This window comes from Erythrolamprus reginae, chromosome 2 (genome assembly GCF_031021105.1).
Source record: "Erythrolamprus reginae isolate rEryReg1 chromosome 2, rEryReg1.hap1, whole genome shotgun sequence".
Classification (NCBI taxonomy): Eukaryota; Metazoa; Chordata; class Lepidosauria; order Squamata; family Dipsadidae; genus Erythrolamprus; species Erythrolamprus reginae.
In genome coordinates this window covers 146,578,583-146,603,699 of record NC_091951.1, presented here as the reverse complement: position 1 = coordinate 146,603,699, position 25,117 = coordinate 146,578,583, and the positions used below count along the sequence as shown (strand labels likewise).

The following is a 25,117-nucleotide window of genomic DNA, read 5'->3' as shown; positions in this document are numbered from 1 at the left end:
GAGTCACATGTACATATTTGCTCCAATGCAGGAATTTTAATATGTTTACCAGCTAAAAGAACTTAGGGTAAATTTTGCCTGGCTCACAAAATATTTCCTTAAACTGGGGGAGATTAATATGCTCAGATAGTTTTCAGGTTTCCATGTGTATCCAAGTAGTGATAGGTAGTCTAAACCTTTGTGAGAAGCAGTCAATTTCCATTTGATGTTTTGTGTCCTCCAGTGTGTTTGACTTTTTTAAAAAAAAAATGCTTTGGCTTGTGTTGTGTCGGGCTCTCTGGTCCACTCCTCCCCAGAATTCACAGGTACAAATTTCAGACACACACACGTTTGAAAATTCAAAACAATGTTCTTTATAATGAAAATTCACTTAAACTAGGCCCTCTTTTGGTATAGCAAACAGCACTCGTCTACAAACAAACTGGTAATTTGTACGAGTCCCTTATCAGTTCTGTGATACTTAGCTTGCAGCTGTGAGGCAATTCACAGTCCTTCTTCTTCCACAAAGTGAAACACACTTTGCTCTGGTTTAGTTTCCAAGCGGGGAAAAATCAGCACACAAAAGGTCAAAGTTGGTAAAGCAGTCATGAAACACAATGATCAGATAATCCTCCACAGTGGCCAAACCCACAGGCTGCTATTTATAGCAGCCTCACTAATTACCACAGCCCCACCCAACCACAGGTGGCCTCATTTTCTTTGATAATAATCTCTCAGTTGTTGTTGCCTATGCATCACTATCAGCATGCGTGGCTGTATCATTAACTCTTGTTCTGAATCCAAGGAGGAGCTAGATAATTGATCTCCTTCTGAGCTGTCTGCCACACTCTCCTCTTCCCTGTCACTCATGTCTTCTTGGTCAGAGGAGCCTTAATCAGCAGATTCCACCGGGGGGGGGGGGCAAAACAGGCCTGCAGCATGTGGATGTCTCCCACACATACACAGTCCTTGGGGCAGGAGCTGGGCCAGAGCTAACCACAACAGGCTTGATCATAGCCAGCAGAAAAAATATAATTTATGGTTAATCCAGTGGAATTTATTTCATTTTAAACTGATATGGCCCATTGTAAATTCTAGTCATCTGCTAGAGCCAATGATTCCAGGCCCAGTGAAGAGAAACTTAATTTCAGCCAGTATTTCATTACTAAAGTTAAGCACTTTATATAATCCTAGTGGCAAAGAGGATATTTTATTATAACCAGAGATAAATTTACTTTCTTCATTTAAGGAATGCATCCAATATATGATTCTGTTTGATATTTTGGAAAAGTTATTTGTTCTAGATGATACAATACTGTTTATGGTCTAGATTTACCTAATTATAAGTTTAAGGGTAAAATTATTTTTGTATCACTTTAGTTAATACATGGAACTTTTTTCTCTTTCTTTTTTGTGTTAATTACCCTTTTATTTTTTTTAGTTATGTTTTATTTTGAGCACACCTGGAATTCACTACCGGACTCTGTTGTTTCTTCCCCCAATCCCAAAATTTTCAACCTTAGACTATCTACAAGAGACCTTTCCCATTTTCTAAGAGGGCCGTGCATAAGTGCACCTTTGTGCCTACTGTTCCTGTCCTAATGTGTTTTTATCTTTTCTATCTCTACTTTATACTTATATTATGTTAACCATACTAGAATACAATACTATATTTGTATGACAAATAAAAATAAATAAAAGTAAATAAATACCGGTAAATAAATATTTAGGCTTTATTTTTTCACTGCATACTATTTTTTCTTTTTCTTCTTTCTTTCTTTCTTTATTTATTTCACTGTAATTTTCAGTAATAATAATAATTGAAGGACTGGTAATCACCTTAATTTTAAACTACTGTCTGGAAGTGATCAGTTCAGCCTGATGGCCAGATGAGCTGTCCTCTTTCTGGAAACCCATTAGGAAACAAAAGGGAGAGGGAAAAAAGCTGGAGAGGAGAATGGGGGGGGGGAATAAAGTCAGCCTGACTTGGAAAGGAAAATAGCAAAAAAAAAGAAGAAAGAAAGAAAAGAAAAAGAAAAGAAAGACTATATTTGGTTTGGGATTTGGCTTTCCCCCTTACCTAGTATATATTATATTTACAAGGTATTTTTCCTCTTCCAAAGTAATGGCCATGAACTGGAAGGGAAAGGAGTGTCCTAACATTTGCTGAGAAAAGTAGACAATATCATTGAAAAAAGCAAGCAAGTGGTCCTGAGGGGTGCAAATGACCACCAATGTTGCTGCTGAAAAGCTTAGTTGTCTCGAAAATTAGTCTTTCCTGCCTGCCTGCTGCTAACCCTCTGAGCTATATCAGAAAAGGCCTTTTCTTTGGCTTTCAATTCCAAATACTTTCCCCTGCTTTCAGCCTCCATCTTTTGTTGTTGTTGTTATTGTTGTTGTGGTTGTGGTTGTTGTGGTTGTTGTGGTTGTTATTGTTGTTGTTCTTCTTCTTCTTCCTCTTCTTCTTCTTCTTCTTCTTCTTCTTCTTCTTCTTCTTCTTCTTCTTCTTCTTCTTCTTCTTCTTCTTCTTCTTCTTCTTCTTCAAGAGACTTTTCTCCTGCTTATCCCAGGCTCCTTCTCCTTGTCACTGAAGTTTCAGTTGATATCTATGAATACAGATTTATCTGTCTTCTTGCTACTAGAAGAGGAAATTGGCAGAATTCAGATCAATGCTCTCAAATATCCCAAATCAATAAAGGTCTCAATTAACAGTGCTGTTGGCAGCACCTAGAAGTATCCCATTATTAGGCAAATGGTACTGTAACACAAGTAGCACAAACAGTAGAAATTATGGCCATGTACCAGCCACCTTCTCTACAAAAGTAGCAGAAAACTTGTAATGAACTCATTTCAACAGGACCAGAAAATCTTTCTTTCTCAGTTTGAACTGACCAGCAGCCTTTTTCAAAAAAACCCAACAACACATAACTATCAGTCTTTTGAAACAACACACATTTAGTAAAAAGACTAATCAGCATCCAGAAGATTAGCCTGCATCTGCCAGGAACCTGAGTAATGCCTGAATTGCACTTGCACTGTGGAGAGCAAATTGGGTATTGTGCAGCAGCCAGTAGGAGCTTGGCAGGCCTTGTCCACATCATCATTAAGCTCATGAATGAGGCACTGTAGATCATTCATATGATGATATATCAAGGGGCATACTACTTTAAAAAGGATTTCTGCTATCTCCAGAGTAAACTGGGGATGATACAATGGCTGCATCATGAGGGACATGTTCTCAAAAAAACGATTAGTAGGGCATCATCATGCTAAGGTTAGTAGATAGTGAGAATGAGGCCATAAAGGAGCACTGTGGATGTTCAGATTTATTATCACTCTTTTGAAGATGCCTTTTAATTGTCCCAAATATGCTTTTTTTCCCCCAAAGAAGCTTCTTAAATAAGAAGCAAAACATCTTCAAATAAAAACCAGAAAGTTCCCTCTTGAAAAAAGCACCTTTGGAACAAGCCTGTCCTGGATGACCTAGAATCTCCATAGAGAGATATCTTTAATGTCCTTAGTATTCGCTTATAACATTGTAAGCCATTTAATGGCTTCTAGCAATGCACAGGATGTCCTTCTCTTACTGAAAGTCTCCAGTTGCTTCTGGTTTTGTCATATAATTACAGAATTTTGAGCATCAGTGAAACCTTTTCTACACATTCAGTCCTTTCTGCTGCTTATTTCTAGAAATAGCATTGAGGATGATCATTAGAGTCCTCTAATTTCTGAAATCCCAAGTATCCCAGTGAGGTTAATTAGGATGAAGGGAATATGCATTTTCATAAATGTGAGCAATGACCCCTATAGAGTGATTTTATGTATCGCTCTATTATTATCATGGTTAGATTTTTGCCTGAAATAGCACCCACATTTGTTATTAGGGCATTGTAGAAAGAAAAAGGTTCTCTGAGTATAGCCCAAGAAATAGGAAGCTTCTAGAGTGCTTTTTTCAGCCTTATTATTAAAGAAGGACTATTCCATTGGTTAAATCCTTGGTTCTGTCCTTTGGATGCTGACCAGCTGAGTGTGAAATCTAGTTATAAATATCATTGTTAAAGATGCATAAAGAAGAAGCAGGAGCTGGAAAGTTAATTGAATATTTAACTAGAAGAAAGTTTAACCGAACTGAAGGACAAAAAGAGGATACCAACATGAAAGGAAAGATATTCTAAGCTTCTCAAGGAGTTCCAGTCAGTTGACAATAGGGGGGGGGGGAAGGTTGGTTCTTTGGTACTAGATATACCCTGTTTCCCTCAGAATAAAACATCCCCTGATAATAAGCCCAATCAGGCTTCTGGGTGTGTGGCAATAAGGTGAAGCACTTATTTTAGGGTTCAAAAATATATAAAACAGGGTTTATTTTCAGGGAAACACAGTAGTAGTATGGAGAAGGTTGGAACTACTTTCTGCCATCTTGACTAATTTGGAAATGTCCATCATTTAAGAGTAAACTCAGCTCACCATTACACCTGGTCAACTTTATCTGAACTCAGAAGCTAAGCATGACAAAGGTTGATGAGTTTGAAAGGTGAGTAAGATTAATCCCAGAGCAAAAGTCAAATAAATAAAAACTAAATCCTAAATCCTCAAAGAGGCAATGGCAAACTACTTTCATGATGTTGCCAAGTGAACATAATGGAAATATCCATGTATGTACCAAGAATTAAAGTTAATTTTACAAAGACTTTTCCTTTAAATATATGAGACAAAGTGATGATACACTATAAAAAGACTAAATGGTCACCCTTTGTAAATTTGTAAATACTCTCTTAAGCAAAGAACAACCAATTTTATTGCAAATCAATTGACATTAAAAAATTATGTAGTTTGGGTTTTGCCCCGTGTAATGTTTTGAGTGTCTATGCGACGTTTCGGTGAAATCACATTCACTATCATCAGGCTGAAGTTTTGAGCTTCGTGCTGTTGTAAATATGGAATGTTTGCAACTGTCATTTGTTCCTTATACAGTGGTACCTCGAGATACGAGTTTAATTCGTTCCGGACCTGGGCTCTTAAGTCGAGCAGCTCTTATCTCGAACGACTTTTCCCCATAGGAATTAATGTAAATAATTTTAATTGGTTCCAGCCCTCAAAAAACTCACAAAGTTAGTCTAAATTATGCAGAAAGACATGTTTTTAATGAAGAAATGTACATGTACATATAAATGAATAATGAAGTTTCTTTCACTTAACTTGTAAACTTTCTTAAACTTTTAAATTTACATATGTTCAACTTCTCTGCCACCCAATCCTGTAGGACAGAGGTCCCCAACCCTTTTTGCACCAGGGACCGGCTTTAAGCGATCAAGAGAGGAATGGGTGAATGAATGGACGGAGGGTGGGAAGGAAGGAAGGAAAGAGGGAAGGGACAGGAACAGAGGAAGGAAGCAAGGAAACTTATGAAAGGGGAGAGTAAGAGAGGAATGAGTGAAGGGAGGGAGGGAGGGAAGAAGGTGGGAAGGAGAAAGAAAAGAAGAAATAGAGGAAGGGAAGGTAAAAGAGAGAAAGAAAAAGAGCAAGAAAGCAAGCAAGCAAGCAAGCAAGCAAGCAAGCAAGAAAGAAAGAAAGAAAGAAAGAAAGAAAGAAAGAAAGAAAGAAAGAAAGGGGGAAGGGACAGGAACAGAGGAAGGAAGCAAGGAAACTTATGAAAGGGGAGAGTAAGAGAGGAATGAGTGAAGGGAGGGAGGGAGGGAAGAAGGTGAGAAGGAGAAAGAAAAGAAGAAATAGAGGAATGGAAGGTAAAAGAGAGAAAGAAAAAGAGCAAGAAAGAAAGCTGCAAGCACTCCCCCCGAGCCCCCCAGGCCGGCTGCAACCTTTTAAAACACGCGCGCCGCTTCGCAGCTGTCTCCTGAAGCCGAACGCGGAAGTTAGTGTTTGGCTTCAGGAGACAGCTCCTTGGCGCTTGTATCTCGAATTTGGGCTTGTAAGTAGAACAAAAATATATCTCCCCTCCCAGCTCTTATCTCGAGTTGCTCTTAAGTAGAGCAGCTCTTATGTCGGGGTTCCACTGTATATAGTTTTGGGGGTGGAGATTTGGTTTGAATGTAGCAAATAGATTGGGTGACTATGTTTTAGTGATTTGATTGGTTGGTGGAATCACAATTGCTTGAAGGATTGACATGGTGATGATTATGATATGTTTTTTTGTTTAAGGCTGGTTTCCAAATCTCTGGTAATATTAAGTTTAATTCTGTTGTGTGCTCTTGTGTTGTTGTGGTTGAAGCTGAAGTAGTTGCCGACAGGCAGGACATTGCAGCATATGTTCTTGTGGACAATACTTAGTTCTTGTTTAAGGAGTCTTAGTTCTAGGCTTTTTAGACCCAGGATTAAAAATCTAGTGTTGTAGGGTATTCTATTTTGAGTGGAGGAGTGAAGGGCTCTTCTGGTGAAGTATCTTTGGACATTTTCAAGGGTGTTAATGTCTGAGATGTGATATGGGTTCCAAACAGATGAGCTTATTCGAGGATGGGTTTGGCAAAAGTTTTGTAAGCTCTGGTAAGTAGTGTGAGATTGCCAGAGCAGAAGCTACGTAGGATTAGGTTTACAACTCTTGAAGCCTTCTTGGCTATGTTGTTGCAGTGGGCTTTGACACTTAAATCTTTTGTTATTAGTATACCAAGGTCTTTAACCAAGTGGGGATTATCTGTGATAATTTGATTATTCAGTTCATATTTGGAGTTCAGATTCTTCTTCCCAATGTGTAGGACAAAGCATTTGCTAGTTGAGATTTGGAGTTGCCATGTGTTAGACCACTCAGAAACAGAGTTCAGGTCTTTTTGGAGAGTAGTTGTGTTATCGGTGGTGTCGTCGGCGAAGAGGACACAGTTGCTTGTGATGTAATCACAAAGGTCATTGATGTAGAGAATGAAGAGCATTGGTCCCAGTACACTACCTTGGGGAACACCACTTTTAACTACCCACTGTAGTCCATAAAGTTTTATATCACAGTAAATTTGTTAATCTTTAATTGGAACAAAACTCTAAATTCTGCACACCAGTATCTAAAATGGTAATGGGAGGCTTAGAATTTGTGGCTTTCAGAATTGTTAGTAGATGAAGACCATTAATATTTGAGAAAATCTTGGCCTTTAAAAAAAATGCCAATCAAAACACTACATTAGCTATTTCTGAAATTATTTGTCAGTTACTTGAAATGGAAAAAAATGCTTTTATAGAGTGCGATGCCGCAATTTTTTAAAAATTGTGGCATACACCCTTATGAATTATTGCCTCATTACTGATCTGATAGCACTATAGGAGCAACTGATGCAAACCTAACTGCAATAGCATGGAAAATCAAGAAAAAAAATCAGACAGCTAATTTGAAATAGAGAATCAGTTCCATGCATCTTCACGCCATATTTTGAAAAGAAAACCAAAAAGGTTATTTTTTTCCCTTGATAAATGTGTTAATTATCTGATGCTGAGATGGAGTGCATATATTTGTACAGAAAACAATAATTGTTTTCTTGCATGATAATAATCAAAACCAAATAGTTTTGATTATTACCTCCCCCCGCAGTGTTGTCATGGATAGCAAGTCTATTGAGTAAATCATATTTCATTTGTGATTTTAGGAACACTTTCCAATCTGGGAGCTTATTAATTGACATTTTGCTATTTATTAGTGCTAATTTATTAAGTATGACACAAGATCTGAGTTTTTCAAACATAAGATATCATCAGTCTGGTCCCAAACCCAGTTCATTAAGGATTCTTTGATTTCCTGCTCTGAAATTGGTAATCAAGTTCTTAGCTAAGGTCTTAACAGAGCCTTCTCTGTTGCGGCCATGGCTCTCTGGAATCAACTCCCACCCAATGTCCACCCTGCTCCCACCCTGCTGGCTTTCCATAAGCCACGAAGACCTGGCTATGCTGATAGGCTTGGGGATCCTAAATTAACACCAACTTGACCACCTGTATGAACATGACTACGTGAATGGTATGTATATGTGTTGTGAATTGCTTTGTTAGGAATTTTAATTAGGATTTTATAACTATATTTTTCTCTTGACTTCTTCCTATTGTTATTTGTAATTTTATATAGTAATTTATATTGTTGTAAGACACCCTGAGTTCCCCAGGATTGGGTGGCATAGAAGTCAAATTAAATAAATGAATAAATAAAATAGAAAACTGCTTTTACAATTTTGCTGTTGTTGCTTTTGCTGTTACTATTGATTACATTTGTTTGATAATGATAAGCAAATCAGCAAATCTGTTGAAGCACAATATAATAGCTCCTTGGGAATAAAGGAGCCCACTGGAATGTGCCATTGAACCCACTGAAGTGTAATTCTGAACAGACATGAGAAAGAAATGGGACGTGTAAATGCCATTCAGCCAAATTGGATACAAACTGTAGCTATGCAATAAGATCAAACTGTTCAACTTGGTTGGATTTGCAGCAGCAGTTTATTAAGGTTCTACAGAATCAAATGAATATGATTGCTTTGCAGAAACAAGAATAATGTGCTAGCAAAAGGCAATTAATTTACTCAATCCTTTAATCCTTCAACCAGTTGGAGAGAAATAAGGCACAAATAATTCCCTTTATATTAGTAGAATGCATACTGCATATATACATACCAGTACTAAATAAGTGTCAATGTTAATGTTCCTATCTTGGACCAAGCGTGGGATAGCAGATGTCTTAGAAGAATGGGACAATGCAAACTTCAACGAAAAAATAGATTCTCAAGGCAGAGACATTTAGGGAGACCTGGTTACCAAGAACAAGTACTTAATTTGTAAGTACAGACCAGCGTGAAAAAAATAGATTCTCAAGGCAGAGACATTTAGGAAGATCTGGTTACCAAGAACAAGTACTTAATTTGTAAGTACGGACCAGTGTGAAAAAAATAGATTCTCAAGGCAGAGACATTTAGGGAGACCTGATTACCAAGAACAAGTACTAATTCGTAAGTATGGACCATCCAAGTGTCTTGAAGAAATATGTGGATGCCAACATGGAGCCTCTTTTAGTGACTTTGTGAAATCATGGAAGTCAGATATAGTACAAGAGGACTGAAGAAGGCCAGATGACTAACATGTCTTTAAAAATAGCCAATGTGAGGGAATGGATCTGTATCAGCTTGATGCTGAACCTCAGCAAAAGCTGGAAACAGAGTTGATATTACACAGTTGGCTTGTGTAAAATAGCATTTAAAATAGAAAATACTGTTTGGCAGGAGTTATAATGGATTTACCAAGAGCAAGTTATGGTGTTCCTTTCTGTAATAGAGGGCCAGTTTACTTGAGTAAGGAAATGGGTTGGATGTAGCATACTTTGACAGCAAAGCATTCTGAAAAATCTCTCATGAGATCCTAGTAAGGAAGTTGGAAATATCTAGGCTCAATAATATCCCCAATAAATGAATACAGAGCTCAGTAAACAATCATATCCAATGAGAAAATTTCAAATGCATGGTATCAACCTGGAAATTGAATAGCTTACCAGAGAACTCTGTGCTGGATCTTGTACTGTACAGTACTGAATTATTAAACTTATCTATAAATTAACATATTATTTATATATTATTTATAAATTGAATTGCAAGAGGGAACAAAAAATGTTTTCAGATTTGTAAAAAAACACAAAGAAAATTGCATAAATGAAAGAAGAGCCTAAGTCCCAAAATAGAGTTCTCTATCTGCATTTTCTTTTGCAAATTTAATTAAACCACTTTTTTTTACTTTTCCCACAGTTATATCTTGTTTGAAATATCAAGAGAGTTGATATTATGAGTCACGTCTTCTATTCCAAACACTCAGGAAATTTCATGGTAGGAATTATTTCCTTTTCTTTTAGTTTTGCTTGTAAAGGATGCTAAACCACAATAGGGCAGCTAAGCTCTACTTTTCACACACATCAGAGGCTGCTAGGTAAAGCAACTTTTAAAATGTAAGCAGTATCAGCATGAGATCATTTTGTTTATTATGTGGTTATAAATACACAGAGGTGAGATATAGAAAATGCCTGAAAAGTAACATATTTTAAATAATTATGATAATAATTTAAAATAAAGTCTCTGAACTGAGCTGCTAAACCAGAAAGCAGGAGATAAAACCAAGATTTAAAGATACAGATTATTTCTGGAATTAGCAGTTTCAGATCTCCATGTTTTCACCTGATTAGGTCAATCATGTTATGATGAGTATAAGTAACCAGTAACATAAAAATAGACTCGTGAAGTTACTATGGTTATTGTTAAAACATGCAAATATTCCCATACAGCATTACTATTTGGGTAAAAATTGTTTTTATAGAATAATATATTTTCTGGTATTTAGCCTTCCAATGCACACATCAAACAATCCATTAATATGAGTATATGTAATCCTGTAGTTCATTGAATCATTTTTCTTTCATCTATATTCCACAAAATGGAGCTCCAGCTGCACTGCCTACATTCCTTTTATATACATATAGATTTTCACTTTTCTTCCACAGGAGATTCTATTTGGAGAGCAAAACAATAACATGTTATGAAAGAAAATGCTCTGCAAAGAGGTAAACATAGAAACATAGAAGATTGATGGCAGAAAAAGGCCTCATGGTCCATCTAGTCTGCCCTTATACTATTTCCTGTATTTTATCTTAAGATGGATATGTGTTTATCCCAGGCATGTTTAAATTAAGTTACTGTGGATTTACCAATCACATCTGCTGGAAGTTTGTTCCAAGCATCTAATACTCTTTCAGTAAAATAATATTTTCTCACATTGCTTCTGATCTTTCCCCCAACTAACCTCAGATTGTGCCTCCTTGTTCTTGTGTTTGCTTTCCTATTAAAAGCACTTCCCTCTTGAACCTTATTTAACCCTTTAACATATTTAAATGTTTCTATCATGTCCCCCACTTTCCCTTCTGTCCTCCAGACCAGTGTTTTTCAACCAGTGTGCCGGGGCACACTAGTGTGCCGCGAGACATGGTCAGGTGTGCCGCGAAGCTCAGAGAGAGAAAGAAAAGAAGAGAGAGAAAGAAAGAGAAAAAGAAAGCAAGAGAGAGAGAAGAGAGAAAGCAAGAGAGAGAAAGAGCGAGCAAGCAAGAAAGAGAACAAGAGAGAGAGAAAGAAAGCAAGAAAGAGAGAAAGAGAACAAGAAAAAGAAAGCAAGAAAGAGAGAAAGAGAGGGAGGGAAAGACATTGAGGGAGGGGGGAGAGAGAAAGAGAGAAAAAAAGAGAGGAAGGAAGGAAGAGAAAGAGGGATGGAGAGAGAGAGAAAGAAAGAGGAAGGGAGAGAAAGAGGGAGGGAGAGAGAAATAGAGCGAGGGAGGAAGAGAGAGAGAGAGAATTTTTTTGTCCAAACTTTTTTTAGCCCCCCCCCCTCCTCCCCAGCTCAATGTGCCCCAGGGTTTCGTTAATGTAAAAAATGTGCCGCGACTCAAAAAAGGTTGAAAATCACTGCTCCAGACTATACAGATTGAGTTCATTAAGTCTTTCCTGATAAGTTTTATTCTACTTGCTTTCCCTACCACCTGACCACACTGTTCATCCATTTTGAGACTGTTGGAAATCACTACCCCATAATCCTTCTCTTCTGAAATTTTTGCTAACACAGAACCGCCAATATAATATTCAGACTTGAAATGGACATACATTTGTGTATTTGCAAGCCAACATTACTTCCACCACAAATTCAAATCCTTTTATTCTTTTTCTTCTCCCTGCTTTCTTTTTGAAGATCCCCTCCCCCATACATTTTTTCACTCTTCCCCTTCTACATTCATTCTTTTTTCATTCTTATTTTGTATTTTATTTTGTATTTCTTATTTTGTATTTTAATTGTCATTATTCTCTATATAGCCAAATAATCTCATTTTGAATTTTTATGCTGTCATGAATGCAGTCGTTCACTTATGTATTAAATCTACATTCATTCAAATTCTCTATTCTGAACATATTTCACACACTTCATATGTATTCATACCCAGTGCATTCAACTTATATTTATTCTCACTTTCATAATAGACAACATAAGCCATTTTACTTATTTCAACAAATATTGCAATATACATTTTTTTTAATCAGCCTTTTCTTGTTTCTGGATGACACTTACCTGGGCTGATGTGGTGAATTCCTGCACTGACTAGTGATTTGGACTTTGTAGTATATAAAGTCCAACTTCTACATTTAATTATGTTCTGAAATAGACTTAAAAAGGATGCCAGCAGTGAGAGAATAGGTTGCTTTTCAGCATGAACCAGTACTCTGCAAGACCCATCTATTTCATTAAGCATACTTTTTTTTCATAATCAACTCCTTTTAATCAGAAAACCCAGAAGTCACCAATTCATTTTCAGTGCAAAGTCTATAAAATCTATCCAATCTTCTATAAAAGTGCTTATTGTTGCATCTCTAATCAAAAAGGTCAGTTTTGTCATCTTTCTGCTAAATATTCTTAAAGAAAACAAGCCAGCTCCAGGTGACTTCATCACAGTAAACACAAGTGTATCTAAGTTGTATCTGAAGCCATTTCTAAAAATGATTCATGATGATAATGGAATATGCTGTACAATAGAGCTCAATCACAGAGAAACCATTATGACAATCTTATGAGATAATTTGCAAGTAAGACAGTGATGAGCAGGAATTGAAAGATGAGTCTTCCCACAATCAAAGCCATTTCTCAAATAAGTATCTATTCAGCTTTTATGAGCATTGCTATTTTTCTTCTTTTTTAATTTTTTAATTTTTTTTTACTTTCTTATTTTTTTAATAATAAATCCCTTCTTTTTTATTAAAAGAAATTAATAATTAAAAAAAAACAAAATCCATTACTATTAAAACTAAAACAACCAGCAAAACTATTAATAAAAACAGGTGAGGGCTGGGTTTTTTTTCTGTTATTATTTAAGTGCTTTTACCATATGCTTTAAATCAAGAGTCAGTTCTCTCTCTGTTTCTCTCTCTTTCCTATCATTCTCTGCCTCAATCATTTTCTCATTTCTCTTTTGTCTCCCCTTTTTTCTATCATTTTTCTCTCTCTCTTCCTGCCACTCACTCTCTCTCTCTTCCTTCCTCTCTCATCTCTTTCTTTCTTTTGCTCTCTCTCTCTTTCTCTCTCTTGCTTTCTTCCTCTCTCTCACTCTCTTCCTTCCTTTCTCATCTCTTCCTTCCTTCCTTTCTTTCTCTTTCTTTCTTTCTTTCTTTCTTTCTTTCTCTCTCTCTTTCTCTATCTCTCCCCCTCTTGCTCTATCTCTCCCCCTCTTGCTCTCTCTCTCTTTTTCTCACTTTCCTTCTCTTGTTTTCTTTCTCTCTCTCTCTTGCTTTCTCTCTCTCACTCTTTCTCTCTTGTTTTCTTTCTCTCACTCTTTCTCTCTCTTGTTCTCTCTCTCTTGCTATCTCTTTCTCTCCCACCTCTTTCTCTCTCTCTCTCTCTCTCACTTTCTCTCTATCTTGCTCTGTCGCTCTCACTCTCTCTCGTTCTCCGGAGGCTGGAGAAAGTGATTTTCAATGTCGGGCGCACGGGCTGGCACGCGCTCTCTCCCCAAAAGTTATGGATCGCTCCAACACTGGAAGTTTTTAAGTAGATGTTGGATAACCATTTGTCTAAAGTAATGTAGAGTCTCCTGCCCAAGCAGGGGGCTGGAATGGAAGATCTCTAAGGTCCTTTCCAACACTGTTGTTGTTGTTGTTGTTGTTATAATTATTATTAATTAATATACTTTAAAATGGTAATTAATAGGAAATATGATTTAGATCAATTTAGCCATTTCAAAATGATTATAGTAAGGTGAAACAAAGTATAACTAGAATATATATAAGACAAAGAATCATAGTAATCAATATGTCAATACAAAGAACCGTAAAATGATGCAAGATTAGATTAGATTAAATTTATTGGATTTATATGCCGCCCCTCTCCGCAAACTCGGGGCGGCTCACATCAATGGTGCGATGTAATGTTTTAAAAAATTATATGTGGGATTTTTTGTTGTTGTTTTGGTTAGTGTTATAGTTTTATTTTTTTCTATTTTTGGGAGGTGCTGTTTTTAATATATACTGCTCAAATAAAATAAAGGGAACACGCAAACAACACATTCTAGATCTGAATGACTGAAATATTCTCATTGAATACTTTATTCTGTACAACATTGAATGTGCACAGCAGCATGTGAAATCGATTGTCAATCAGTGTTGCTTCCTAAGTGGACAGTTTGATTTCACAGAAGTTTGATTTACAGAAGTTTATATTGTGTTGATTAAGTGTTCCCGTAAATTTTTTTTTTAGCACTGTATATAAATCAATAAAAATTCTTTTAAAAAAAGAAAAGAAAAGAAAATCACCCTTTCCAAGTTCCCATAAACAACAGGCCTTCTAAAGTCTGGCATATCGCCAACTTTTGCAACAGCTTGATACCAAAGTTCAAAAAGTCTTTTGGCTCGGCTTCCTTCCTCCCTTTTAAAAAACATTGACAGTCAAGCGGTTCATTTCTCGGAAATCAAAACCAAATGTCTATTTTGGACTCATGCATTTGAAAGCATTTACCCTATTCATGGGACTTTCGCTTTTGATGCATGCCATTAGTTGCCTTCAGACAGGATCCCCCCTCAAACAGATCCTGCTTGGAATCTCTTGAAAACTCCCCAGCTTCTCTTATCATTCGGGGATTCCCTTCTTCCAGATTCCTGCAAGAACAATACTGTGGGCCAGCAACAATATGACCAGCTTTGCTGCTTTGTGTACTGACGAGGTAAACTAACGGAAGCCGTAAGAAGCCGTAAGATAGAGAGCGAAAGCAAAAAGCATTTGAAGAGGAAGTTGTGTACATTGTGCATTGTGCTTGCGTGTGTGTGTGTGTGTGTGTGTGTGTGTGTGTTTTTATGCAGATGTTGGGCTCTTTTTAAAAACACCCTCCCCTCTTAGATGCTGGATTCTATTTATTTCTATTTATTTACTTGTCATACAAACATAGTATTGTAGTATGTTTAACATAATATAAGTATAAAGTACACACCTCGTAGAAAAGGGGAGAGGTCTATTGTAGATAATGTAAGGTTAAAGATTTTGGGATTGGGGGAGGAAACAACAGAGTCCGGTAGTGAATTCCAGACGTTGACCACTCTATTGCTGAAATTGTATTTCCTGCAGTCTAGTTTGGAGTGATTTTTGTATCTATCGTGTGCTCTTGTGTTGTTGTTGTTGTTAAGGGTGAAGTAGTCGCTAATAGGGAGTACATTATGTTGTAAGATTTTATGAACAACAGCTAAATCAGTTCGGAGGCGGCGTAGCTGTAAATTTTAGAAACATAGAAACATAGAAGACTGACGGCAGAAAAAGACCTCATGGTCCATCTAGTCTGCCCTTATACTATTTCCTGTATTTTATCTTAGGATGGGTATATGTTTATCCCAGGCATGTTTAAATTCAGTTACTGTGGATTTACCAACCACTTCTGCTGGAAGTTTGTTCTAAGGATTTACTACTCTTTCAGTAAAATAATATTTTCTCATGATGCTTTTGATCTTTCCCCCAACTTACTTCAGATTGTGTCCCCTTGTTCTTGTGTTCACTTTCCTATTAAAAACACTTCCCACCTGAACCTTATTTAACCCTTTACCATATTTAAATGTTTCGATCATGTCCCCCCTTTTCCTTCTGTCCTCCAGACAATACAGATTTTCTAAACGTAATTGAAGTATTATTATTATTATTATTATTATTATTATTATTATTATTATTATTATTAATTAGATTTGTATGCCGCCCCTCTCCCTAGACTCGGGGCAGCTCACAGCAACAATAAAAACAAATATAATATTTAAAATATCTACAAATCTAAATAATAATAATAATAATAATAATACCCTTATTTAAAAACCAAGACATACACACAAACATACCATGCCTAACCTATATAGGCCTGTGGGAGATGTCTCAATTCCCCCATGCCTGATGGCAGATGTGGGTTTTGAGGAGTTTACAAAAGGCAAGGAGGATGGGGGCATTCCTAATCTCTGGGGGGAGCTGATTCCAGAGGGTCAGGGATGCCACGGAGAAGGCTCTTCCCCTGGGTCCCGCCAGACGACATTGTTTAGTCGATGAGACCTGGAGAAGGCCCACTCTGTGGGACCTAACTGGTCGCCGGGATTCATGCGGAAGAAGGTGGTCCCGGAGATATTCTAGTCCAATGCCATGAAGGGCTTTATAGGTCATAACCAACACTTTGAATTGTGACCGGAAACTGATCGGCAACCAATACAGACTGCGGAGTGTTGGTGTAACATGGGCATACCTATGAAAGCCCATGATTGCTCTCGCACCTACATTCTGCACGATCTGAAGTTTCCGAACACTTTTATTTATTTATTTATTATTTATTATTTATATTTGTATGCCGCCCCTCTCTGCGAACTCGGGGCGGCTCATAACAAAAAATATAAACAATCGTACAAATCCAAATAAATTCAATAAATTTAAGTATTTAAAATAGTTTTAAAAAGAACCCCACTATATTAACAAGCACATACACAAACATACCATACATAAATTGTACGTGGCCGGGGGAGGTGTTTCAGTTCCCCCATGCCTGACGACAAAGGTGGGTTTTAAGAGCTTTACGGAAGGCAGGGAGAGTAGGGGCAGTTCTAATCTCCGGGGGGAGTTGGTTCCAGAGGGCCGGGGCCGCCACAGAGAAGGCTCTTCCCCTGGGGCCCGCCAACCGACATTGTTTAGTTGACGGGACCCGGAGAAGGCCCACTCTGTGGGACCTAATCGGTCACTGGGATTCGTGCGGCAGAAGGCGGTCTCGGAGATATTCTGGTCCGATGCCATGAAGGGCTTTAAAGGTCATAACCAACACTTTGAATTGTGACCGGAAATTGATCGGCAGCCAATGCAGACTGCGGAGTGATGGTGAAACATGGGCATACCTAGGTAAGCCCATGACTGCTCTCGCAGCTGCATTCTGCACGATCTGAAATTTCCGAACACTTTTCAAAGGTAGCCCCATGTAGAGAGCATTACAGTAGTCGAATCTCGAGGTGATGAGGGCGTGAGTGACTGTGAGCAATGAATCCCGGTCCAGATAGGGCCGCAACTGGTGCACCAGGCGAACCTGGGCAAACGCCCCCCTCGCCACAGCTGAGAGATGGTTTTCTAATGTGAGCTGTGGATCGAGGAGGACGCCCAAGTTGCGGACCCTCTCTGAGGGGGTCAATAATTCCCCCCTCCAGGGTAATGGATGGACAGATGGGATTGTCCTTGGGAGGCAAAACCCACAGCCACTCCGTCTTATCCGGGTTGAGCTTGAGTCTGTTGACACCCATCCAGGTCCCAACAGCCTCCAGGCACCGGCACATCACTTCCACCGCTTCGTTGACTGGGCATGGGGTGGAGATGTAAAGCTGGGTATCATCAGCATATTGATGATACCTCACCCCATGTCCTTGGATGATCTCACCCAGTGGTTTCATGTAGATGTTAAATAGCAAGGGGGAGAGGACCGACCCCTGAGGCACCCCACAAGGGAGAGACCTCGGAGCCGACCTCTGACCCCCCACTAACACCGACTGCGACCGGCCAGAGAGGTAGGAGGAGAACCACTGAAGAACAGTGCCTCCCACCCCCAGCCCCTCCAACCGGTGCAGAAGGATACCATGGTCGATGGTATCGAAAGCCGCTGAGAGATCGAGGAGCACCAGGACAGAGGATAAACCCCTGTCCCGGGCCTGCCAGAGATCATCCATCAACGCGACCAAAGCGGTTTCCGTGCTGTAACCGGGCCTGAAACCCGACTGCTGGGGACCTAGATAATCAGCTTCTTCCAAGGACCGCTGGAGCTGGAGCGCCACCACCTTCCCCATAAAGGGAAGGTTGGAGACTGAACGATAGTTGTTAAGTACGGCTGGGTCCAGGGAGGGCTTCTTGAGGAGGGGGCGCACAAGCGCTTCTTTATAGAGTGATGGAAAAACTCCCCTCCCCAAGGAAGCGTTGGTAATCTCTTGGGCCCAGCTCCGTGTCACCTCCTTGCTGGCCGAGACCAACCAGGAGGGACACGGATCCAGTAGACAGGTGGCGGAACTCACAGCTCCAATGGCCTTGTCCACTTCATCAGGTGTCACCAGATCAAACTCTTCCCAGACAGGTGGACAAGTACGTGCCCCAGTCACCTCAACTGACTCGTTGTCAGTCAACTCTGTTTTACAATTGGAGTCGAGGTCGGCCTGGATCTGAGCGACTTTATCAGCGAAAAACGTGTTAAACTCCTCAGCACTACTCTGCAAGGGCTCCCCAACTCCCCCCTGGTTAAGAAGGGAGCGGGTCACCCTAAACAGAGCGGCCGGGTGGGATTCCGCTGATGCAATCAAGGCGGCATGGTACGCGCATCTTGCCGCCTTGAGTGCCACTTTGTAAGTCTTAATAAAAGCTCCTACAAGTGTTCGATCAGATTCAGACCTACTCTTCCTCCATCGCTTCTCTAGACGTCTCTTTTGGCGTTTCAACTCCCGGAGCTCCTCGTTGAACCATGGGGCTCTACGGGGTCTAGCGCCACGGAGAGGTCGCAAAGGCGCAATCCGGTCAAAGGTAGCCCCATGTAGAGAGCGTTACAGTAGTCGAACCTCAAGGAAAGACTTCATGAATTCAATCTGTATAGTCTGGAGGACAGAAGGGAAAGGGGGGGCATGATCAAAAAATTTAAATATGTTAAAGGTTCAGGAGGGAAGTGTTTTCAATAGGAAAGTGAACACAAGAACAAGGGAGTACAATCTGAAGTTACTTGGGGGAAACATCAGAAGCAACGTGAGAAAATATTATTTTACTGAAAAAGTAGAAGCTTGGAACAAACGTCCAGCAGACATGGTTGGTAAATCCACAGGAACTGAATTTAAACATCCCTGGGATAAACATACCCATCCTAAGATAAAATACAGGAAATAGTATAAGGGCAGACTAGATGGACCATGAGGTCTTTTTCTGCCATCAATCTTCTGTTTCTATGTTTCCAACCCTGTTATTCTGTTGTTCTTTTGATTCAACAGTAGGTTGCATCACAACTTTATGCATTTTCCCCTCCAACTTCCTGCCTTGTTGCACGAGAGCTTATATACTTGCGTTCTGCTTTAATGGTCCGTTGGGGTTTATTAGAGATACTGGGAGGGTGGGGGTCTCATTGAGAGACTGTTGCTTTCTCTACACTGGAACCTGGACTTCCTTTTCTTGTAGATGGACGTGGAGCCTGGAGACTTGATTCGGATCTTTCGGAAGGGATACCAGCACTGGGCAGTCTACGTGGGTTTGGGCGACGTCATCCATCTAGCTCCACCAAGTAAGAAACCTGGCATGGACCCTCAACTCCCCATCTGAACATTTGTATCTGAGCTGCAATATTAAATTGGGGCAAGGATTTAAGATAGACATGTCCTTCAGTTCTGGCCAAGCTGCTACGAAATTTTCCTCCTCCTCTCTCCCTTCTCCTCCTTCTCCCCCTCCCCTCTTCCTCCTCCTCCCCTCTTCCTGCTCCTCTTGCTCCTCCTCCCCTCCTTCCCCCTCCTCCTTCTTTCACATGGGTCTGCAACAGAAAGTTCTGAGCAAAACCTCTACTGTTTAACCCTGCACAAATTCTCTTCTACATGTATGAATTTCTGGGTGTGTGTCTGTTTTCCTTTGAAGGTGAAGTTGCAGGAGCTGGAGTTGGCAGTTTGAGGTCAATCTGGGCTGACACAGCAGTGATAAAGAAGGAAAAGCTATCCCAGGTGATAGGGAGCGATCGCTATTGTGTGAGCAACAAACATGACTCCAAATATCCTGCCCGGACCCCAGATCAGATTATCGCTCTCGCAAACAAACTGGAAGGCAAAACAGTGGAATATAAACTCTTCAGCGACAATTGTGAGCATTTTGCCAACTTCCTGCGCTATGATGTGCCCCGAAGTGATCAAGTGAGTATCATCTTTGCAGGTTTAGAGATATTTCTTGTGAAGCCTGTCTCAGGGAGCTATAGAAAGAGCCAGCATTGCTGCATTCTCCTGTAAGATGAGAAGGTTCACCCCAATCTAGGGTTGTGTTGGGACTAGAACTCCCAGAATTCCTTTGGCTCTGAGAGCTGGGGATTTCTGGGAATTGCACTTCAACTAGCCCCCAAACCAGAGGTGGATTCCTTCCCATTTGAGCCAGTTTGCCCAAACCGGTAACACCCCACTGATGATGTCATGATGATGTCATGGAACCGGTTCAGTTAGTGTCAGTCCATGGGTACCGCTATCTTTTTAATATTTTTTATTTATATATTTTTTTTAAAAAAAAATGCATTTTTGAATTTTTTGAATTTTCTTGATTTTATTTTTTATTTTTTTATTTTTTATTTTGAATTCTTTTATTTTTCTTCTGAGTATGGGCAGAAGCTGAGTTTCCAGCACTGTGTATGCGGTCACCATCTTTTTGGGGGCTTATTTTATTATTATTATTATTATTATTATTATTAAATTTTTTATTTTTATTTTTATTTTTTTCCCTTCTGAGCATGGGCAGAAGCTAAGTTTCCTCACTGTGCATGTGGTTACCATCCTGTTTTTGTTTAAATTCCCCCCCCTCCCCACATTTTTGGGCACTGCACACGAGGCATGAGAGGAAGCGAATCGGCAATGAGGTAAATTAGAACCCACCTCTGCCCCAAACCCATGAGGGGATTAATTTATTATTATTATTATTTCCCTTCTGGGCTCTGGGTATGTTTTTCCTATCACAGTAAATGAGGTTGAATGTGTATAATTTTAGGAGAGCTGTGCATGCATGTGTGTGTGCATACACTTTATATACTAGATAATGTATATTTTTGTGTCCCTGTGTGTAATATGTATGTACACATATGGCATATATACATAGAAGTAAATACAGTGGTACCTCTACCTAGGAATGCCTCTACTTACAAACTTTTCTAGATAAGAACCGGGTGTTCAAGAATTTTTTGCCTCTTCTCAAGAACCATTTTTCACTTACAAACCCGAGCCTCTGAAACTGTAACCGGAAAAGGCGGGGAGAAGCCTCCATGGGCCTCTCTAGGAATCTCCTGGGAGGAAACAGGGGCAGAAAAAGTGGGGAGAAGCCTCCAGGGAACCTCTCTAGGAATCTCCTCAGAGGAAACAGGGCCTCCACCCTCCCTGTGGTTTCCCCAGTCACACACATTGCTTCTTCTTAAAAAGTTTTCTACTTAAGCACCTGGTCACAGAACCAAGTAAGTTGGTAAGTAGAGGTACCACTGTAGTATATTTTGGATGTTCAGTAACAGTAAGGGAAATTGTATCTCTTTGAGGTGAGGAGAGGCCGGGCACTCTAACCCTAACCCAAACCCTTGATGTGAGTTATGTCAAGTTGGCCACCTTTAAGCCAATCACTTTACCTTCAAGCCACCACCCAGTCACATGATCCTCAATCCACTCCCACCTGGCCACATGGCCGGCAAGGCACACCCACAAAATAAGCCATTCCCTTCACTGGATCCAACCTGGAATTAAGGAGAAATTTCCTGAGAGTGAGAACGATTGATCAGTGGAACAGCTTGCCTCCAGAAGTTGGGGATTTCGAAAAGTGTTTGGACAACTTTTGGTCCAAGGTAGTATAATATCCCCTAATTGAGTGGGGGTGGATTTTCATTTGAAGACCTCCAACCAAATGTTTCTATCAAAATTTCTATGGTATGTTCTAGGTTGGGGAGACTAGATAAAACAATAGAAAATTCTCGACTTTTCTCAGGATTAAATAATAGATTGTTCCCTCAATTTTCGCGGGGGATGCATACCGAGACTGCCCGCGAAAGTCAAATTTCCGCGAAATAGAAGTAAATACACTATTTTTGGCTATGAACAGTATCACAAGCCTTCCCTTAACACTTTAAACCCCTAAACTGCAATTTTCCATTCCCTTAGCAACTATTTAAATTATTACTCACCATGTTTATTTATTAAAGTTTATTAAAAAAATATTTATTAAAGGCAGACGAAAGTTTGGCGATGACATATGATGTCATAGGGAAGGAAAAACCGTGGTATAGGGAAAAAACCCATGAAGTATTTTTAAATTAATATTTTTGAAAAACCGTGGTATGGACGTTTCGCGAAGTTCGAACCCGCGAAAATCGAGGGAACACTGTATAATCTTTTCTTGCACTAAAGACAAAATCTTTGCTGATTGTCTTTCTCTTCAATTTGCAGTCCCGGATTGCTGGTTCATTAGTTCTGATGGCAGCTTTGCTCCCGCTCCTTCTCTGAAGATCTAGCAACGAGAACTTGAGTCTGTGTTCAACACATTCTCTCCAAGAATCAGCTTTCTGCAATACAGAAACATAGAAACATAGAAGACTGACAGCAGAAAAAGACCTCATGAACTATGTAGTCTGCCCTTATACTATTTTCTGTATTTTATCTTAGGATGGATATATGTTTATCGCATGCATGTTTAAATTCAGTTACTGTGGATTTATCAACCACGTCTGCTGGAAGTTTGTTCCAAGGATCTACTACTCTTTCAGTAAAACAATATTTTCTCATGTTGCTTTTGATCTTTCCCCCAACTAACGTCAGATTGTGTCCCCTTGTTCTTGTGTTCCTATTAAAAACACTTCCCTCCTGGACCTTATTTAACCGTTTAACATATTTAAATGTTTCCATCATGTCCCCCCTTTTCCTTCTGTCCTCCAGACTATACAGATTGAGTTAATTAAGCCTTTCCTGATATGTTTTATGCTTAAGACCTTCCACCATTCTTGTAGCCTGTCTTTGGACCCATTCAATTTTGTCAATATCTTTTTATAGGCGAGGTCTCCAGAACTGAACACAGTATTCCAAATGTGGTCTCACCAGCACTCTATATAGTGGGATCATAATCTCCCTCTTCCTGCTTGTTATACCTCTAGCTATGCAGCCAAGCATCCTACTTGCTTTCCCTACCACCTGACTACACTGTTCACCCATTTTGAGACTGTCAGAAATCACTACCCCTAAATTCTTCTCTTCTGAAGTTTTTGCTAACACAGAACTGCCAATACAATACTCAGATTGAGGATTCCTTTTCCTCAAGTGCATTATTTTACATTTGGAAACATTAAACTGAAGTTTCCATTGCTTTCACCATTTATCTAATAAAGCTAAATCATTTACCATATTACAGACGCCTCCAGGAATATCAACCCTATTGCATACTTTAGAGTCATCGACAAATAGGCAAACCTTCCCTACCAAACCTTCCCCTATGTCACTTACAAACATATTAAAAAAGAATAGGACCCAGAACAGACCCTTGTGGCACACCACTTGTAACCTGTCTCTGCTCAGAATACTCACCATTAACAATAACTCTCTGATGTCTACACTTCAGCCAGCTGCAAATCCATTGAACTATCCAGGGATTAAGTCCAATCTTCACTAATTTATATATCAGCTCTTTATGTGGAATATTTTTAATTGGCTTTATTTCTGGGAGTTGAAGTCCACATGTCAAAAAAAGAAAAGAAGGGAAAAAAGGAGAGGAGAAAAAAGAAGGAAAGAGGGAAGAGAAGGAGAAGAAAGCATAGTAGATTAGAGGGGAGGGGACCGGAGGGGACGGGAGGGGACGGGAGGGGACGGGAGGGGAGGAATGGAAAGGAAAGGAAAGGAAAGGAAGAAGAGAGATTTTCAGAGGCTTTTCATTTTGTATATCTGTCATATAGCAACCTTTTCCTTCTGATATACTGAAAACAGATAGATAATGTAGCAATGCAACCATATTGTGTGCCAATTTCCTTCAGTCTTCATTGGCTTAAAAATAAGGGAATTAGAGAGCCCCTTGGGACAAACCCAGACACCCGCAGCCCTTCCCTGCCTCCTCAGGCGTTGGGACGTGTGTGTGTGTCTGTGTGTCTGTGTGTTTACTTTTGAAGGAAATACATTTTTACTATGTAAGAAATTACATTTCTGAGGATGTAAAAATAGCTCATAACTCACCTTGCTGGACAGCTATTATCATGTCTAAAAGCAAGATACCCTTCTCATCTTTTGTCTGGAGTACCATTTAATCCAGAACCTGACTTCTGAAAATAAAAGGTTGATAACAATGCAAAGACAAGGAGTACAAGGAGCAAACAAAAGACCTTTCATGTGGGACAGAAACCAGCTCTCAGCCCCCCTTGTGTCGCCTTCAAAAGTATCCCCCTTCACACACATTTCAGTGTGAGGAGGCATGGAGGGACTGCAGGGTCCTGGTTGGTCCCAAGGGGGTCTGGGAGTGGATGTGAATTTCCCCAGACAAAACATCCTGCAGCCCTCTCCCTCCCCTCTTCTGTGACTCTGCTTTCTTCCACTTGCTAGTGGTCAGGAAATTCAAAAGGAACCCCCAGCTGAGAATCCCTGTTGTCGATTGCTTGATTCAGAGGATCTATTTAGTGTTAACTAATGTTCTGCCGGGCTCTCTGATAGGAGCCTCCCAAAAATTCAAGCGTACAAATTTCAGACACATACACAATTGAAAATTCAAAGCAATGTTCTTTATCACAAAATTCAAAATAAACAAAGCACTCTTTTTGTATTGCAAAGAGCACTCTTCCCAAAACAACCGGGTAGTCTGTACAATTTCCCTTAAGCAATCATTAAGTACTTAGCTAGCAGCTGTGAAGAAACTTCACATCCCTTCTTCTTCCAATGAAGTGAGACACACACACACATTGCTCTGCTTTGGTTTCAAAGGCATGAAAAAGCAACAAAGTCCAGCAACATAAGATTCCTGACAAACTCGGATCAGATATTCTTTCACAACAGCCAAACCCACATGCTGCTATTTATAGCAGTAGCCCTAATTACTGGAGTGCCATCCAAACACAGGTGGCCTCCCTTATTTCCTGTAATATGTTCTTACTTGGTCTCTTCTACGCATAATTCTGCGCTTGCGTGGGTCCAAAATGTCATCATCTGAAGCAATAGAAGATAAGGAAGATTGACTGTCTTGGCTGTGTGCCAAGCCCTCCTCTGCTGAGTCACTCCCACCTTCCTCTTTGTCCGTGGAACCTAAACTCTGAACTGATTCTGTCGGCAATAACACAGGCATGTGACATGTTGAATTTTCCCCTGCATCCACCCCCCCATTCCCTGGGCCAGGAGCTGGGCCAGAGCCAACCACAACAACTAAGATGCATCTTTTCCCACCCTAAAATAGTGTGTCTTAT

At 39.7% G+C, this 25,117-nt stretch overlaps 1 protein-coding gene and 1 long non-coding RNA gene across 2 annotated transcripts; both read left to right on the top strand.

Moving 5' to 3' along the window:
* The first annotated feature begins 7,704 nt into the window (after positions 1-7,704).
* Positions 7,705-10,486, top strand: LOC139158616 (uncharacterized). Its single transcript, XR_011557722.1, has 3 exons — positions 7,705-7,924; positions 9,690-9,767; positions 10,436-10,486. It is a non-coding gene; the product is annotated as an uncharacterized lncRNA (long non-coding RNA).
* A 3,897-nt stretch (positions 10,487-14,383) lies between these two features.
* LOC139158614 (phospholipase A and acyltransferase 3-like) lies at positions 14,384-22,560 on the top strand. Its single transcript, XM_070735940.1, has 4 exons — positions 14,384-14,680; positions 19,153-19,255; positions 19,600-19,868; positions 22,137-22,560. The coding sequence occupies exons 1-4, from the start codon at positions 14,648-14,650 to the stop codon at positions 22,191-22,193; spliced, it is 462 nt and encodes a 153-aa protein (XP_070592041.1). The 5' UTR covers positions 14,384-14,647; the 3' UTR covers positions 22,194-22,560.
* The last annotated feature ends 2,557 nt before the right edge of the window (positions 22,561-25,117 follow it).